This window comes from Panthera uncia (assembly GCF_023721935.1).
Source record: "Panthera uncia isolate 11264 chromosome B2 unlocalized genomic scaffold, Puncia_PCG_1.0 HiC_scaffold_24, whole genome shotgun sequence".
Taxonomy (NCBI): Eukaryota; Metazoa; Chordata; class Mammalia; order Carnivora; family Felidae; genus Panthera; species Panthera uncia.
Window position 1 is genome coordinate 80,195,935 of NW_026057580.1, and position 20,018 is coordinate 80,215,952.

Genomic DNA, 20,018 nt, shown 5'->3' on the forward strand with positions numbered 1-20,018 from the left:
TGATTCATAATTGTATCCATCTATATGGGTAAATTTATAATAAATCTAACATAAAGCCTCATTTGGTAAGGTTCAAATGAGTGGTATAGAACACTGGTATCAAACTTTTAGATTTTTTTTTTTTACCTTGAAATACACCACCAGCGAAAACCTGGAACCCAACATTAAATTGCCAACCTTTTATTTTATAGAAGAATGCCATTTAAAAACAGTGACAGAAATAATGTCTGTCATTATCATCATTTCGAAAGAGAATTTTAAGTCCAAAAATGTAGGAACAATGAAATTAAGGACCCTTCTTTAAAACAAATAAATTTTGCTTTATCTTTTCCCTCATTTCATGAAAAATCGACACACTTTGATTAGGATCTGGAAAACATTGAACTATGGAAATTTATGCTTCCTTGAGGTATTTATAAGCAGACTGGATGTGGGTAATGAGATGTGTCCATTTAGATGTAGTGACCAAGAAGACCAAACGGGCCTGGGACATTGAACAGAAAAGTGATAATCAAAATAAGACTTGAATCAGAATCAGAAGCTCACAAAATGCCAACTATACTTGAAAAGTCAGTGCACATGAGAACTGATAAGTCTAAAATGTTGCATTTAATTGTCTCAGTTTTTCAAGTCTCCTAAAATGTGAGAACATATTCATATACAGACAGTCACACAGACATCTCTATACACACACACATAAATATACATATATACATAACTATTAAATGTTAAATTTATACATTCTGATTGGCTATGGGTCTTCCCTGAATCATTTTACTCCTCTAAACTCACAGCCTGACAAACAGTGCACCTGCTTAACTGGGCTAAGTGCCAGGAAAAAAAAACCAGGGAAATTAATTTCCAAGAGCAGTAGATAAATGGCACACCTCATTAGAAAATCTATTTAAAAGGCACATCAGGAGATGTCTGCAAGACTTTCATAAGAAATTGATGCTTCCTACCATCATGTCCTTGCTGGCTTTCTTCTCAGATTACTGATCTTACTTCCCAGTAATAAGATTCAAATTCAAGTTATGCTTAATGAGTGCCTTGTATGTGCCAAGCACGTATGTTTTACATGGATTATTTTATCTAATTTTTACAAAATTGTTTTGAAATAAGTATGTGGAATGCATGCAAAAATTACCAAATGTGCTTCTTTGAGACCTCTGGGTATAGCCATAGAATGATTTTTCCCTCTTATGGAGGAGGATGCTAATAAATTATAACCCTTGTTCTTAGGCAAGAAAAGCCACAAGTTACTACAATTTATTCCTATACCTTCTGACCTAGAGGGAAATCATTATTATCCAAGAGCGCCTAAGTTTGCAATAATCTCTTTAGAAATCCTAGTTTTTGCATTTATTGTTTAGAGAGAAAAGTGTTCCCTTTATAAATAACGCAAACAAGTTTGTAAGGAATTTCAATCAAAGCCCACAAATTTTGATCCTGAAAGAGTTACTAAGTCATCAGGGCACTCCTCTGTTTTCTGGAAGAACTTGCTGGTTGTGTCTGCAGAAGCTTGGGGGCAAGGCATCCAGCAGCCTTTGTGACCCTCTAGACTCAATTAATAAGAAAGCAATGTTGCCCTGCACTAACCAACCCTTCCCAGACCCCCATCTTTGTTTTTCTGAAGACTTTCATCTTCCGGAAGAAAAGTAGAGGCAAGATGAATAGTGTCTGCCTGATCAGACATCTTGGTTTGTGTCTGTTGCCCTGAGACAAATATTAACAGCTCTCCATTTCACTCTCACAAGTGTCCTGTTTTGGATGATAAATTATACAGTCATCCTATGTGGTGGCTTTGTATGCTCTTAAATCACTAAATTGGAATGACATTTCCCAGCATTCCCTTACGTGTAAGGTCCAGGTAACAGTTGGGCACAAGAGAAATTTGCATGAGCTTTAGAAGGCAAAAAAGAAGTAATAACCATTGCTTATTTTCTGAAGGTTGGTGTAGGGCAGGTGCTGTTGCAGCTCAAGCACATTATCACTGATATGCTGGCTGACCTTGACATGTGGCAGCAGCCGGCAGCATGTTCTCAGTTCCCCCTGGACCGCCTCCTCCAGCATCTCCAAATCTTGGCCAGGCGCTTGTGCAGTTCCGTAGTGGAAGGCACCAATTTATCTTGCAGCTCACCCACATCATCGTAATTTGAGGTGGTCAAAGTCAAATGAGGGCTCTAGTTTGTCCTTGTCAGTTCCAGTTTGTCCTCAGTCTCCCCTATGCTATTTCCATCTGCCCTTTCCAATGACAGGGTTCAGGACATGCTACCCCAAATATGGCACCTTGGCATATTAAATATTTTCAGCTGAAAGAATTTGAGAAATGACATTGTGCAAAAAGGACTTGCTGATATTCCTCTGAAGCAGGCCATAAAACTCTCATGACAAAGGTGTCCTCCCTAAACCCAGAGGAAGGGAATATCCTTATTTCCAAGATGCTCAGAGCGATGTGAATGAACAGCCCTTGCTGTTTCCCTCAATTTACGACACTTAGCTCCTACTCTTTTTATTCTGTCACATTTTTCCACCACTTTCCACTTTTCATCAAACCTAGCATAAAAATGCTCAGGATTAACTACTTCTTAAGGTCTTCCTTTCTTTATGAAGGCTCTTGTGTCTCATAAAACTTACATTAAACAAGATATTTTTCCTTTGCTATACCAACTTCCACTCTACTGACTCATGACCTAGTGCCCGATACATTGCAATAGCCTTACCTAGACTGCTGATCAGCTCCCATGAATGCATGAGCTTTACACTAAATCTTCTGTTCTGTGTCACTCATAGTGATTCTACTCTGATCAAAACCTGTGACAGATACATCATATTATTTTTGGATAGTATTAGGACTTTATATTTAGGAAGAAATGAAAGGTAGGTGAAATATCCTTTCTAGTATCTGGTTTTTTGTTTGCTTTTTTGATGTCCTAAAATTTATCTCATTTGATAAGAGCAAGCAAAGTCACACATTTTGCAGACCAGAAAGAAAAGTGCTATTTCCATCTGACAGACAAGGAAACATAAGTTCCTAGTCATGTTAGCTTATAGGTCACAGAGTTGTAGAGTGAACTCAAGTCTTCTGAAAGAGGCACATAAAAGTCAGTTCCACATATCCCTCACCAGTACGTTATTTGGGTAAATCAAACCAAATTCAGAAAATAAGGAATTTCGAAGATTGGCCTAAAGGAGAATCATTCTTCTCAATCCAGTATAGTATTTGCTTATGAAAGTAGATTTTCATTTCTCTAAGAACAATTTTTAATGCCTTAAAAGCATTTACTTACTTTTCTACAATGCCAGAGAGTAATTCAGAGCCCAGAGAGAGTTATCCTGTCTGCCCTTCAGTTATTTCCAATATGCTTTCTTTTATCACCAGCCTTGTTTTTTAAACATTAATGATACAAATTTCAAAAACATTATCTATTACAAAAGACTCATCATCACAATATTAATCCTTAGTAAATGTTTGAAATGTATCAGTTAAAAATAGCATTGCAACATAAGAATACCATTTACATTTGACACTCTTATTAAAGAAAACAATTTTTTTCTGTGAATAATCTACATTAAAAAGACAGGCTAGAATTCACTAAATGGAGAAAAGAAATAAAAATTTTAATATGAGTGCATATATCTCATGCAACTAATGGTCACTATGAGTTACAAGTTTTATGCTGTAATTATACAGACTTTGAACTTCTATTATTTTGGTTTCAGAAAATGCACATTCAAATTTTAATTAGCAAAAAGTATTTGAACTTTCTATTTGAAGAATGTATATATTTTTTCTTTAGAATCTTAACTCTGTGATTATTTATTTTTCATTTCAAATTCATTAGAGACTATTTATCTTCCTAGATGTGGTCTTGTGATGACAGTCACCCCAATACATCATCTTTCTCTTTGCACCTGTGGTAATTACAATAACATTTTGTCAGCTAGAGTATTGGATGGCATTTCCTTATATCTAAGCATTTGTCTAAAGATGTATAGCCTGGCAATATAATTTTCTGAGAGTGGAATATGGGGTAACCAGCCTTCAAATTGGCCCCCAACGATCATTGCCTGCTGGTATTCATACCATTTTGTAGTTACTCTCTTAGGACAATACATAGGGCTGACGTGTGAAACCAAAAGGACTTTGCAGAAATGATGGTATGTGATTTTCAAGTCTAGGTCATAAGAGGCTTTGTGGATTCTGCCATGCTCTCTCTTGGATCTGAGGGAAGTCAGTTGCCACGACGTGAAGACACATCAGCATTAACCTGACAGCAAAATGAGTGCGACAACTTGCCAGTGGTTCCACTATCCAAGAAAATCTTTAGATGTCTGCAGCCCCAGTCAATGTCTTTATTGCAAACTCAAAATATACCCTAAGCCAACAACCACCCAGCTAAGCCATTCCCAAACTCCTGGCCTGCAGAAACTGATTGAGATAATAAATGTTTATTATTGTTTTGAACCACTTATTGTTTTTAAGTTTATTTATTTATTTTTGAGAAAGAGAGAGAGAGAGCAGAGGAGGTGCAGTGAGAGAGAGAGAGAGAGAGAGAGAGAGAGAGAGAATCCCAAGCAGGCTGCACACTGTCAGCCCAGAGCCCAACTCAGGGCTTGAACTCACAAACCAGGAGATCATTACCTGAGACGAAATCAAGAGTCAGATATTAACCAACTCAGATGCTTAACCAAATGAGCCACCCAGGCATCTCTAAACCACTTATTTTTGAGGTAATTTATTATATAGCATAGATGACCATTATAAAATATGACAAGTAACATTGCATCTTATAAACATATTTTATTATTTTTTCATTCTGATTTTATTAAATGTATTCACTAATTTTCAGAGTTGCTCAAAAACTGGATGAAATAAAAAATGTATGATGTATTTTTTTTTCTTCATAATGTAAGAAATTGTTTCAAAATCAAAATGTCAACACTATGTATCCTTTAGGAAATGGATACCAGAAAATCTACTATATGACAGGCACTCACATACAGGGATGAATATGACAGTCCCTTCCTTGGATACGTTTATGTTTCTGAGTTAGATAGACAAGCAAAAATATATTTATAATACAGTGTGCTAACTGCTGTTAATACAGTTGCCCATAAGGTAGTAAGGGAATGAAAGCACAGTACAGTGATTTTTTCTTAGGAAATCTGAGAGTGTTTCACCAAAAAAGGGAGTAGCTCTTAAGCATGAATTCATCCTTCAAGAAAATGGAGGAATGGGTACCAACTAGTTAAATTAATCAATACAGTGCTTGTGATAAAGCAGGTTTTGTTTTAAGCACTTCAAACATATTCACTTATATAATTCTCTTAACAACTTAATTACACAGGTACTATTATAGACCCCACTTTATAGATGAGGAAACTGAGGCAAAGAGAGGCTGAATGATTTTTCCAATATTACACAGCTAGGAAGTTATAAGACCTAGGGAAATCCAGCACCAGAATTCACATCTTTAACCACTTTACTACAATTTCTGCACTACTGGGGGTTGGGAGGCAGGAGAATGGAATGAACGGAAGCAGGGAAGAGTGAGAATATATGTGTCCTAGGAAAAGAATGCAGGGAAGAACAATAGTAACTATGGCTGGAAAATAGATTGCATGACCTGAATTACAAGATGAAAATAAAGAGGTAGGCCAAGGACTTGAATTTCACGGCAAAGAGTTTATACTTGGGCAATAGGAAATACTTCGCCAAAGTTATGTTTTATGAAGATACCTTTGGTGCAATGTCAAAGGGAAGATACTGGGTGAGGAAGACAAGGAGAAATTGCGTTTGTCTCCTCAACAGAGAATCAAGGTCGGAAATGCGATAATGGAGACAGTGGTAACCAAGAGAAGGGAGGGAGTTCATGAGACAGGAGAGTTAGTAGTCAGCATCCAGCATAGTGATTGATTGGGTATCCAGCAGATTTAAAAGATGACTTCAGACTTCTTTTTGTGGGGAATGGATAGATGGTTAGGTCACTAATAAATACAGGAAATGGGGGAGAGGAGGCCTCACATAGAAGATGTGCCTAATAAACACTCCTTGAAAGAAGAAATGAAGTAGCAGTAATACAGAGGCTTTTTTCCCTGTGAGATGAAATGCCAGTAACATAGGCATTATCCATAACACCTAATTAGAGTAATCCAAGGAAACTCTACCATAGATTGTGTGTCTTACACTTAAGTAATCTAATCTGAAAGTCTAATTATAGGTAGCTGCTCATTTTATAAAATAATTTAAAACAAATTCCTTGCAACAGTTATTTCTGTAGTGTAATTATTAAATTATTAACTTAACAAATATGAGATTTACATGTAATTCTTAAGATATATCTATTGGAACTATATTTTATGACCATATTTGTTTCTAAAATGTAAGTGAATGATATTCTAGAAAAGGAAAGAATAGATGAAATATCACAGTTGATAGAGGCTCAAGGGAAATGAAATTACCTAGAGTGGTATAACCAAGATTTTCACTTAAAATTCTAGGTCATAATTTTATATTATAGGCATTTCAATTGTATATTCTTTTAAGAGCCTACATTATACAATATACCAAAATTATAGCTTATTTAAAGCAAAGGTTCACAGTTCTGAATTAATAGTGTTTTTCTTTGATTGACATCATAGGACTTATCTCTACCTATTAGATAATGCTCATTTTAGGGCAGCTATCAATGGTACTGCAGGAAAAATCATCTCAAGCACACTGCCATGTAAATAAACCCAAATGATAGTTTTATGACTTTGCAATATTTATACTTACATTTCTTTTAACATAGCCATTGCCTGGCACATATAGTAGGTTCTTGATAAATAATTGCTGAATGAGTAAAATGCCATAGTAAGAAGTAGGGGAATCCCTGACTATACAGAATGCAATTTACAGTATTTATAGTTTCTGGTTCCTACTGATTTCTATTCCCGCTGGAGAAAGAAAATGGAAAGTGGGGGTTGGAGGGTGAATGGTGCAAATATGAAAGAGCACATTAAGAGCTTAATGAAATGTTTTTGCTTGTGGTCAAAAGTGATATGTATAAATTCATTCATCTATTTATTTAAAATTTATTGTATACCCGACTGAGTCCCTCCCTCAAGGAACTCACAGTCAATAGAGCATGTCAGATGTGGAAATAGACAAATATAATTTTTAAGTGTCAAAATACCTTGAACAAAGAGACAGAATGTATTCTCAAAGACTGAATAGACCATAATGAAAATCTGTCTTTCCTCACATGTGTTATTCCTGTTTTACTCCAAATCCGTAAGAACACATGGGCACTCAAGATGTAGTATCTCATTACAAGTAATTATGAGAAAATCCTTTTAACACTCTTTATTTTCAGGAACTCAAAATAGGATGTTTTGATGGGAGGAGCAAAGAAAATGTCTGGGAAGAAAGCTTGGAGCCAGATGGTAGAGGGACTTAAAAATGCTTCACACAATTTTCCACTTGTCCAAAAGTTTTTTCCTTGGTTTGGTACTGTTTTAAATTGATAAAGTCTCATTTCCCAAACCAAATCTCCACCAAACTTTTTAATCAGTTATCTTCATAGAACTGTAATGTTTGGCTTTCGGTCGGCATTACAAATACGGAAATATATTTCATTCGAAATCACTGAACAATAGACAAAGAAGGATCAAAGGAAATGGTGACAAAGAAACTAGAAGTAGTTGGCATTCAAGCACATTTGAGAGGTGCTTTATTTCTCACACTACGACATGATGAAGAGAAACAAAGACAGTGGGGGAGAACATAGTTTCTATTCATCTGAAACCCACATTTCATGACTCTTACCTGAAAAGTTTTTGTAATCCACTAGGTCAAACATAACGACAGCAACAGCTGACCATGTGATTATCAGAGCAATGACCAGAAGCCAGGCTGCTGGGGAGCTGAATGTTGTCACTATGTCTTCTGTGACTGTCCTCTTCAGAACTTTCCCAGGGGATTTGGGCACAGATCCATTTTTGCTGTCTATCACTGTGGTGGTAGTAGACGCATTTCCTAATCAAACATTCAGAAAGGAGAATTACAATTTAGAACTTCATGTCAAATGTTAATAACCAAAACCCCCCACAGATTATAGAAGTATATTTAAGTTGTCTGTACCATTTTCTATATAGCAAAGCATACCTCTTTAGTGGCAGGGACACATCTCCTGCCCACTACCCCAGTATTTACCCTCCACTCTGAAATCCACATGCCCTTGTGATTAGCACTCTTCCACTTCCTAAGTGCTGCAAATAATACCATCGGAGACACAAACTTTGTCATCACCTTTAATCATGTTTATTTCTCCCTTACCACCTCCTATATCCACTACCATCAAAGGCAATCCGTTTGTTTGTCAAGTTGTTTTTTAATACCTTTTTCCTTTATTCAAGTTCATATGTCAGTTCTGAATGTAAGCAAAAATATCTCCTCTGGGTGGTGGGGCAGGGGGAGCAAAGTCAATGATAAAGTAGCACAAATGGATAAAATCCTTTTTGGATATCCTGGCTTAATTGTATAACTGGCTGTTCTATTGAGGCCATTCATTTTTATTTGTGAAGGGTCACAGAAGATTTAAGAGAAAATCTTGTTATATGCATTAACTTTTTTATTTCTGCTTTCAAAATCTACATGTTTATGGGAGAAAATTCAAAAAATATTTTAAAAATAGGAAAATAAATAGATAAATAATTATTTGTGATCTCACCACTCAGAGGCAACTGTTAACATATTGCGCTGTTTACACCTACTTTTCTATACACACATGTAAATATATAAATATGCTGTATTTGATTTGAAAAGTCATCATCACATTCTGTTTTCCACTAGGCAATATATAATAGGCATGTTCTCCTGCCGTATGTATTCCATAAAATATCACTTAAGTGGCTGCATAGCATGTCATTTTGTGGATATGCATAATTAAGTCAAAAAGTTTTCTACCTTGGGACATGGCAAAAGTTTTCTTAGCACACATTCATAATTTTTATGTTCAGAAAATTTCCTAAACTTAGAATTTCTGGTACAAACAGTATTCTCACTTTTATATCTTTTGAGAATATACATATGTATTTGAAAATTTGTATGTTTGTTTTTGAAGTTTATTTATTAATTTTGAGAGAGACAGCATGAGTCAGGGAGGGGTAGAGGCAGAGGGAAAGAGAGAGAATCCCAAGCAGGCTCCACACTGACAGCACAGAGCCCGATGAGTGGCTCAAACCCATGAAGCCATGGGATCATGACCTGAACTGAAACCAAGAGTCAAATGCTTAACTGACTAAGCTACCCAGGCACCCCAGAAAATTAATATATTTTTGAAAATGTACATGCCAGCAATCTCTGTTTTCTTATCTTTGACAATGCTGGGTATTACCAGTGTTAAAACTATTTTCAATCACGTAGGAGGAAAGTTCTGCTTCATTTGTAGTTCTTCGATTACTAGCAATAAGCTTTTTGTATGTTTATTTTCCCTTTATATTTTTATCTTTTGAAATTTTTTGCTCACTTATCCATAAACCTCCATTGAGTGTTTTAAAGAACTGTATACACATTACAGTACACAGTCATATGTAGGCATATATTTTTATACAAGTATACATGTATATACAGATATCTTTGTGTACGCATGTATATGTATTTATACATATTATATATATGTATATGTGCACATACAGATATCCATATGTGTGCATGTGTATGTATCTATACATATTTATACATTTATACTCCTTGCAAGAGGGTATACATGTATGCATATATACAAACACATACATATGATAATAATACTTTATCTGATCTTAGGTTGCAGTTTGTTACCTTCAACTGTCCACCTCTTTCTTTTTGTGGTACAATATTTTTAAATGTTTATTTATTTATTTTTTTTTTAATTTTTTTTATTTTTTAATATATGAAATTTACTGTCAAATTGGTTTCCATACAACACCCAGTGCTCATCCCAAAAGGTGCCCTCCTCAATACCCATCACCCACCCTGCCCTCCCTCCCACCCCCCATCAACCCTCAATTTGTTCTCAGTTTTTAACAGTCTCTTATGCTTTGGCTCTCTCCCACTCTAACCTCTTTTTTTTTTTTTTTTTTCCTTCCCCTCCCCCATGGGTTTCTGTTATGTTTCTCAGGATCCACATAAGAGTGAAACCATATGGTATCTGTCTTTCTCTGTATGGCTTATTTCACTTAGCATCACACTCTCCAGTTCCATCCATGTTGCTACAAAAGGCCATATTTCATTTTTTCTCATTGCCACGTAGTATTCCATTGTGTATATAAACCACAATTTCTTTATCCATTCATCAGTTGATGGACATTTAGGCTCTTTCCATAATTTGGCTATTGTTGAGAGTGCCGCTATAAACATTGGGGTACAGGTGCCCCTATGCATCAGTACTCCTGTATCCCTTGGATAAATTCCTAGCAGTGCTATTGCTGGGTCATAGGGTAGGTCTATTTTTAATTTTCTGAGGAACCTCCACACTGCTTTCCAGAGCGGCTGCACCAATTTGCATTCCCACCAACAGTGCAAGAGGGTTCCTGTTTCTCCACATCCTCTCCAGCATCTATAGTCTCCTGATTTCTTCATTTTGGCCACTCTGACTGGCGTGAGGTGGTATCTGAGTGTGGTTTTGATTTGTATTTCCCTGATAAGGAGCGACGTTGAACATCTTTTCATGTGCCTGTTGGCCATCCGGATGTCTTCTTTAGAGAAGTGTCTATTCATGTTTTCTGCCCATTTCTTCACTGGGTTATTTGTTTTTTGGGTGTGGAGTTTGATGAGCTCTTTATAGATTTTGGATACTAGCCCTTTGTCCGATGTGTCATTTGCAAATATCTTTTCCCATTCCGTTGGTTGCCTTTTAGTTTTGTTGGTTGTTTCCTTTGCTGTGCAGAAGCTTTTTATCTTCATAAGGTCCCAGTAATTCACTTTTGCTTTTAATTCCCTTGCCTTTGGGGATGTGCCGAGTAAGAGATTGCTACGGCTGAGGTCAGAGAGGTCTTTTCCTGCTTTCTCCTCTAAGGTTTTGATGGTTTCCTGTCTCACATTCAGGTCCTTTATCCATTTTGAGTTTATTTTTGTGAATGGTGTGAGAAAGTGGTCTAGTTTCAACCTTCTGCATGTCGCTGTCCAGTTCTCCCAGCACCATTTGTTAAAGAGACTGTCTTTTTTCCATTGGATGTTCTTTCCTGCTTTGTCAAAGATGAGTTGGCCATACGTTTGTGGGTCTAGTTCTGGGGTTTCTATTCTATTCCATTGGTCTATGTGTCTGTTTTTATGTCAATACCATGCTGACTTGATGATGACAGCTTTGTAGTAGAGGCTAAAGTCTGGGATTGTGATGCCTCCTGCTTTGGTCTTCTTCTTCAAAATTACTTTGGCTATTCGGGGCCTTTTGTGGTTCCATATGAATTTTAGGATTGCTTGTTCTAGTTTCGAGAAGAATGCTGGTGCAATTTTGATTGGGATTGCATTGAATGTGTAGATAGCTTTGGGTAGTATTGACATTTTGACAATATTTATTCTTCCAATCCATGAGCAGGGAATGTCTTTCCATTTCTTTATATCTTCTTCAATTACCTGCATAAGCTTTCTATAGTTTTCAGCATACAGATCTTTTACATCTTTGGTTAGATTTATTCCTAGGTATTTTATGCTTCTTGGTGCAATTGTGAATGGGATCAGTTTCTTCATTTGTCTTTCTGTTGCTTCATTGTTAGTGTATAAGAATGCAACTGATTTCTGCACATTGATTTTGTATCCTGCAACTTTGCTGAATTCATGTATCAGTTCTAGCAGACTTTTGGTGGAGTCTATCGGATTTTCCATGTATAATATCATGTCATCTGCAAAAAGCGAAAGCTTGACTTCGTCTTTGCCAATTTTGATGCCTTTGATTTCCTTTTGTTGTCTGATTGCTGATGCTAGAACTTCCAGCACTATATTAAACAATAGCGGTGACAGTGGGCATCCCTGTCGTGTTCCTGATCTCAGGGAAAAAGCTCTCAGTTTTTCCCCGTTGAGGATGATGTTAGCTGTGGGCTTTTCATAAATGGCCTTTATGATCTTTAAGTATGTTCCTTCTATCCCGACTTTCTCAAGGGTTTTTATTAAGAAAGGGTGCTGGATTTTGTCAAAGGCCTTTTCTGCATCGATTGACAGGATCATATGGTTCTTCTCTTTTTTTTTGTTAATGTGATGTATCACGTTGATCGATTTGCGAATGTTGAACCAGCCCTGCATCCCAGGAATGAATCCCACTTGATCATGGTGAATAATTCTTTTTATATGCTGTTGAATTCGATTTGCTAGTATCTTATTAAGAATTTTTGCATCCATATTCATCAGGGATATTGGCCTGTAGTTCTCTTTTTTTACTGGGTCTCTGTCTGGTTTAGGAATCAAAGTAATACTGGCTTCATAGAATGAGTCTGGAAGTTTTCCTTCCCTTTCTATTTCTTGGAATAGCTTGAGAAGGATAGGTATTATCTCTGCTTTAAATGTCTGGTAGAACTCCCCTGGGAAGCCATCTTGTCCTGGACTCTTATTTGTTGGGAGATTTTTGATAACCGATTCAATTTCTTCGCTGGTTATGGGTCTGTTCAAGCTTTCTATTTCCTCCTGATTGAGTTTTGGAAGAGTGTGGGTGTTTAGAAATTTGTCCATTTCTTCCAGGTTGTCCAATTTGCTGGCATATAATTTTTCATAGTATTCCCTGATAATTGTTTGTATCTCTGAGGGATTGGTTGTAATCATTCCATTTTCATTCATGATTTTATCTATTTGGTCATCTCCCTTTTCTTTTTGAGAAGCCTGGCTAGAGGTTTGTCAATTTTGTTTATTTTTTCAAAAAACCAACTCTTGGTTTCGTTGATCTGCTCTACAGTTTTTTTAGATTCTATATTGTTTATTTCTGCTCTGATCTTTATTATTTCTCTTCTTCTGCTGGGTTTAGGCTGCCTTTGCTGTTCTGCTTCTATTTCCTTTAGGTGTGCTGTTAGATTTTGTATTTGGGATTTTTCTTGTTTCTGGAGATAGGCCTGGATTGCAATGTATTTTCCTCTCAGGACTGCCTTCGCTGCATCCCAAAGCGTTTGGATTGTTGTATTTTCATTTTCGTTTGTTTCCATGTATATTTTAATTTCTTCTCTAATTGCCTGGTTGACCCACTCATTCGTTAGTAGGGTGTTCTTTAACCTCCATGCTTTTGGAGGTTTTCCAGACTTTTTCCTGTGGTTGATTTCAAGCTTCATAGCATTGTGGTCTGAAAGTATGCATGGTATAATTTCAATTCTTGTAAACTTATGAAGGGCTGTTTTGTGACCCAGTATATGATCTATCTTGGAGAATGTTCCATGTGCACTCGAGAAGAAAGTATATTCTGTTGCTTTGGGATGCAGAGTTCTAAATATATCTGTCAAGTCCATCTGATCCAATGTATCATTCAGGGCCCTTGTTTCTTTATTGACTGTGTGTCTAGATGATCTATCCATTTCTGTAAGTGGGGTGTTAAAGTCCCCTGCAATGACCACATTCTTATCAATAAGGTTGCTTATGTTTATGAGTAATTGTTTTATATATCTGGGGGCTCGGGTATTTGGCGCATAGACATTTATAATAGTTAGCTCTTCCTGGTGGATAGACCCTGTGATTATTATATAATGCCCTTCTTCATCTCTTGTTACAGCCTTTAATTTAAAGTCTAGTTTGTCTGATATAAGTATGGCTACTCCAGCTTTCTTTTGGCTTCCAGGAGCATGATAAATAGTTCTCCATCCCCTCACTCTCAATCTAAAGGTGTCCTCAGATCTAAAATGAGTCTCTTGTAGACAGCAAATAGATGGGTCTTGTTTTTTTATCCATTCTGATACCCTATGTCTTTTAGTTGGCACATTTAATCCATTTACATTCAGTGTTATTATAGAAAGATATGGGTTTAGAGTCATTGTGATGTCTGTATGTTTTATGCTTGTAGTGATGTCTCTGGTACTTTGTCTCACAGGATCCCCCTTAGGATCTCTTGTAGGGCTGGTTTTGTGGTGACAAATTCCTTCAGTTTTTGTTTGTTTGGGAAGACCTTTATCTCTCCTTCTATTCTAAATGACAGACTTGCTGGATAAAGGATTCTCGGCTGCATATTTTTTCTGTTTAGCACACTGTAGATATCGTGCCAAGCCTTTCTGGCCTGCCAAGTTTCAAAGGAGAGATCAGTCACGAGTCTTATAGGTCTCCCTTTATAAGTGAGGGCACGTTTATCCCTTGCTGCTTTCAGAATTTTCTCTTTATCCTTGTATTTTGCCAGTTTCACTATGATATGTCGTGCAGAAGATCGATTCAAGTTACGTCTGAAGGGAGTTCTCTGTGCCTCTTGGATTTCAATGCCTTTTTCCTTCCCCAGTTCAGGGAAGTTCTCAGCTATAATTTGTTCAAGTACCCCTTCAGCACCTTTCCCTCTCTCTTCCTCCTCTGGGATACCAATTATGCGTATATTATTTTTTTTTAGTGTATCACTTAGTTCTCTAATTTTCCCCTCATACTCCTGGATTTTTTTATCTCTCTTTCTTTCAGCTTCCTCTTTCTCCATAACTTTATCTTCTAGTTCACCTATTCTCTCCTCTGCCTCTTCGAGCCGAGCCATCGTGGATTCCATTTTGTTTTGCATTTCGTTTAAAGCGTTTTTCAACTCCTCGTGACTGTTCCTTAGTCCCTCGATCTTTGTGGCAAGAGATTCTCTGCTGTCCTGTATACTGTTTTCAAGCCCAGCGATTAATTTTATGACTATTATTCTAAATTCACTTTCCGTTATATTATTTAAATCCTTTTTGATCAGTTCATTAGCTGTTGTTATTTCCTGGAGATTCTTCTGAGGGGAATTCTTCCGTTTGGTCATTTTGGAGAGTCCCTTGCGTGGTGAGGACCTGCAGTGCACTTCCCCTGTGCTGTGGTGTATAACTGGAGTTAGTGGGCGGGGCGCAGTCCGACCCGATGTCTGCCCCCAGCCCACTGCTGGGGCCACAGTCAGACTGGTGTGTGCCTTCTCTTCCCCTCTCCTAGGGGCGGGATTCACTGTGGGGTGGCGTGTCCCGTCTGGGCTACTTGCACACTGCCAGGCTTGTGTTGCTGGGGATCTGGCGTATTAGCTGGGGTGGGTAGGCAAGGTGCACGGGGGCGGGAGGGGCAGGCTTAGCTCGCTTCTCCTTAGGTGATCCACTCCAGGAGGAGCCCTGTGGCAGCGGGAGGGAGTCAGATCCGCTGCCGGAGGTTTGGCTCCGCAGAAGCACAGAGTTGGGTGTTTGCGCGGAGCGAGCAAGTTCCCTGGCAGGAACTGGTTCCCTTTGGGATTTTGGCTGGGGGATGGGCGGGGGAGATGGCGCTGGCGCCTTTGTTCCCCGCCAAGCTGAGCTCTGCCGTCCGGGGGCTCAGCAGCTCTCCCTCCCTTTGTCCTCCAGCCTTCCCGCTTTCTGAGCAGAGCTGTTAACTTATGACCTCCCAGACGCTAAGTCGCGCTTGCTGTCGGAGCACAGTCTGTCCGGCCCCTCCGCTTTTGCCAGCCAGACTCCGGGGCTCTGCTTGGCCGGCGAGCCGCCCCTCTGCCCCGGCTCCCTCCCGCCAGTCCGTGGAGCGCGCACCGCCTCGCCGCCCTTCCTACCCTCTTCCGTGGGCCTCTAGTCTGCGCTTGACTCCGGAGACTCCCTTCTGCTAATCCTCTGGCGGTTTTCTGGGTTCTTTAGGCAGGTGTAGGTGGAATCTAAGTGATCGGCAGGACGCGTTGTGAGCCCCGCGTCCTCCTATGCCGCCTCCAGGACTTCTTAGTGAATCCTTACTGGTTCCTCAAGAAACATTGTAATCTCTTCTTTTCCTCAAACATTTGCAGAGCTGGTAGTTGTAGGATATGCCTAGCTCTGAAACTGGTCCATGCCTGTGCATCTCCAAATAACACAAAGGCTTCTGTTGTTTTCCTCTGTTTATCTTTCTCTCTTCTCCCTTCCCCAAGCAGCTTGCAACTCCCTATTTATTATTTTTAAGAGAGATAGTGTAAATAGGAGAGGGGTTGGAGAGGGGGAGAGAGAGAATCCCAAGCAGGTTCCATGCTGTCAGAGCAGAGCCTGACTCAGGGCTGGATTTCAGGAACCGCAAGATCATCACCTGAAGCCAAAAATCAAGAGTTGGATGCTTGACCCACTGAGCCACTCAGGTGCCCCTGTGGTATTTTAATGTACAGAGTAAACACTGGAAAATTTTGTAACTGTTTCATTTTACTCCTGCAAAGTTGCTGCCTTTGTATGGCTAGAAAGCCCCCCTCAATGGAGAGTAAGCGTATCTGTTTACATTGACAACCTGGACTCATAGAAAGTTAACTCTAGGGGTATCTTGAAATCTGAAGCAACTATATCATATTACATTTAATAACAATTCAAAATCAACCAGAAAATTCAAATGACTCTCAAATAGCATTTTCAATTCCAAATCATACAGATATGTAGTAAATAATTGAATACAAAAGAGAAAAAAAAAATCTCTAACAATCCCAATGTTTTTGCCAAAATCACAGCTCATCACCGTATTTCATATATTTTAAATATGGGCCATAATATCTATCATAATTTAACAATTAAATATAAAAAAGGAAATGTTATTAATCATCTCCTAATATATACAATTAACTATTACCAATTTTAGTTTTTACCTCAAAATTGCATTCTCAAACTAAAAAAGCAAACTCCAAATTTGGATACTTCCTTGCCACTTTTCACAAAATAAATTTCATGTAACTGGTGTTACTTCTAGAATGTGCTAAATAATAGCTGGAAATTTTTCAAATTTTAAAACTGAAGGGAATTCTTAGTACTCCTAGGTCTCCAAGTAGAATTAAAGTGCTCCCTTCAATCTTCCAACCTCTTTCTCTACCTTTCACAATCCTTCCTTTCAGTTAGGTCCAGATTTTTCATGGAAATGGTAAAGAAAAACAGCTCTGCCACAGGTTTCATAGACAATAGAGATTAGGATTAACTTCCTGGCTAGAATGTCCCTACTGTGCTGCCTTACCTCTGAGTTAGAAATATCTATATCTAAGGAATGAGGTTAGTAAGGCCCGATTTACAGGTTTATGATGGTGGAAAAATAACTCATATAAATTGCTTGGCAAATTTCCTGCTACATCGAATTATTCAATAAATGGCAGTACAATAACTACTAAACTATATCTTCATTATTATCAACATCACCATCGCTGTTACTTCTACTGCCACCTCCACTGCTGGTACAACCATTACCATCGTGGTAAGGAAAAACCAGAAGGGCAAGAGCAACCTTAGAAACTACAGTTGAGGCTGAAAAACTAAGTTTTCAATAAATGCAGGCATTTGTTTTCTTTAATAAGCATATACGTTAGGCTAGACCAAACCAAAATGGAATGCTATAATTGCTTCAATGACATTCTTTCCTTTTTTTTAAGGTTTTTAAAAAATATTTATTTATTTTGAGAGAGAGAGCACAAGCGAGGGAAGGGCAGAGAGGGAGGGACAGAGAATACCAAGCAGGCTCCACACTGTTAGTGCAGATTCTAACACACTTTGAGATCATGACTTGAGCCAGAATCAAGAGTTGGATGCTTAACTTACTGAGCCACCAAGCTACCCCTTAAAGGTTTTATTTTTAAGTAACATTTCCACCCAATGTGAGGCTTCAACTCACAGCACCGAGAACAAGACTTGCACACTCTACTGAGTCAGCCAGGAGCCCCATGACTCCTTCCACAACTTTCTTGAATCAGCTAATTTACTTCTTGTGATACAGAAGTGGGACACAAACTGTAATTCATTCATATTAACAGAGAGTGTTTTGCCCCATTAACAAATTAAGAGAGAATTATATATAAGAAATAAAGTTATTTTGTTACAATACAAATGTTTGCAGCCTAATGGAACTCATTAACCAGAAAGACAAATTTTGAAACTTCTAACAGCTATGTACATGGGGTGCTTAGAGTTTGAATCCAGTTCATATGACAATTTTTAGTTATTGGGGAAGAAATGAAAATAGTGCATTAAAATTACTCTAGTTAATAAAGTGTAAAATTTTTCTTTACCAATAAATGGCAGTATCCTTCTCTTGATAAAAAATAAGTGCCATAAAATCTATCACTGACTAGGGAAAAGAAAATCAAATACCTCCAAGTGCATATATTAGTAGGTATTAATAATAACCGAACATAACTAATACAATAATTTTTAGGTGACAATAGTAAATCTAACCCCTTATTTTTAAGAGATTAAAAAGCTGTTGAGGAGATCAGCGGTAAATGATTTAATTAAGATTTTGAAATGATTTTAAGTAGCAATTAACAACAGTGACAATGAATCTCCTTTCTTTCCTGAAAAACTGCGTGAATACATATCCCAAGGTCATGAACTCAATTTAGTTGAAATAATAGCAAGATGGAAACATATCTTTAAAAAACAGATTTCACAGACTGTACTTGAGATGGATCTCAAAGAAGGAAAAATTAGAACGAACTCATATCATATCCTTTCATTGATTTTTGTGCCAAATTCCCATCACTTCTAATGGCAGTTCTGAAAATGGATGAATGATAGGAGTGCTTCGAAATGCAATTTAAGATCCAAGTGGGGCTACAAGTGAGTCAAACCTTTGGAATAATGATTTGCAGGAGAGTAAGTGAATTACAAGTGCTTAGGAGAGGCCACCTGAAAGTTGATATGTTGCTAATCTCCAGTTTTTTAACCTTTGGAAGATGTCCTACTACCACTATACAGAGCAAACTGGAAGAATTGCTTTTGCACTTCAGATTCACTTCAGTGAACTGTGGATTAGAGAGTATTTCTGTAGACAATATCATACACACCTGCCTGGTATCTTGAAGCTGAAAGAACAAATTTACCAGGATTTAATACAAATTAGTCGAATCATGATCATATTTTTAAAAGACAAAAAGTTTTTAAAGGGACAAAAATTTCTATACATTTTTTCTTTTTTTATCAGAAAAATGAGAAACTATAAATTCAGAAAGCAATGCAAGTTCAGTGTTCAAATGTGACTTTTAATATTTAAAATAACTGATATTATAATGAATCTCAAATTTTATTTCACCTTATAATCCTGCCAAACCATTAAAATACAACATTTTAAATGGATGAAAATGATAAAGCTAACACTAAATGACTTTTTACATTTTTTCTATTTGTTTTTGCCTTCACATTCTCAAAATTTCCACTTAAAAATTAATCAAGACTCAAAGATGATGAAAATACATTCCGAGTATCCAGCTCAGAAGGCAAACTATAAGCAATTTGAAAGAAATCTGAAGGTTATACTGCTTACGGAAAATTATGTGTTTCCTTTGTTATGGAAACACACTAAATTGTACCTTTCATTTTGCATTCAAATTTACTGCAGAAGCCACCCAGAGCCAAGAGGAATAAAATTGAGGGGAAATAAATTGCCTTCTCTGACAGCTGGTCAAGATAAATGCGAAGAACAGAGTGTGTAATCTGAGATTATTTAATGTTTGAGAAGTACTTTGAAGATGACAAGAGCTAGTTATTGATATGGTGGAAGAAATGAGAGGTAAATATTACTGAGAAATTTGACATGGGCATTGCTCCTGAAAGTTGGCATCTCAGAGCAGCTAGGGTATGTAACAGTACTTTTCATGCCTACTTTTCGTTTCCATTCCTTCTGATTTCATACAAATTATTTTGATTGTCAGAAAGCTAGAATCAGCTTCAAAAGAAGTGGGGATCTGGCTGAAAGGCCATGTGACTGCCCCATAAAGTAAAACTAGGGGCTGCTTATGAAGTGATTCCAAAGACCAGCATCACAGGTTATGTATTGAAGACTAAATCATAAGCCTTTTAAAATAAGTCACTTTTAACCTCATCACACTTTATTAATCAGATGAAACTGCCAAGTACACTTGCCCATTATTATTCCTATGGGAAACTGATGACACAATCCCTTCCAGAATGCTCTGGGATGT

General features: G+C 37.5%; 1 protein-coding gene across 3 annotated transcripts in view; it reads right to left on the reverse strand.

The window, feature by feature from the left end:
• TRDN (triadin) overlaps positions 1 to 20,018 on the reverse strand; it is a 275,510-nt gene that overhangs the window by 212,443 nt on the left and 43,049 nt on the right. For all 3 annotated transcript variants that reach the window (XM_049652957.1, XM_049652955.1, XM_049652956.1), the window contains exon 2: positions 7,814 to 8,023. In XM_049652957.1, the coding sequence (XP_049508914.1) occupies positions 7,814 to 8,023 (210 nt within the window). The remainder of the gene's footprint in view (positions 1 to 7,813; positions 8,024 to 20,018) is intronic.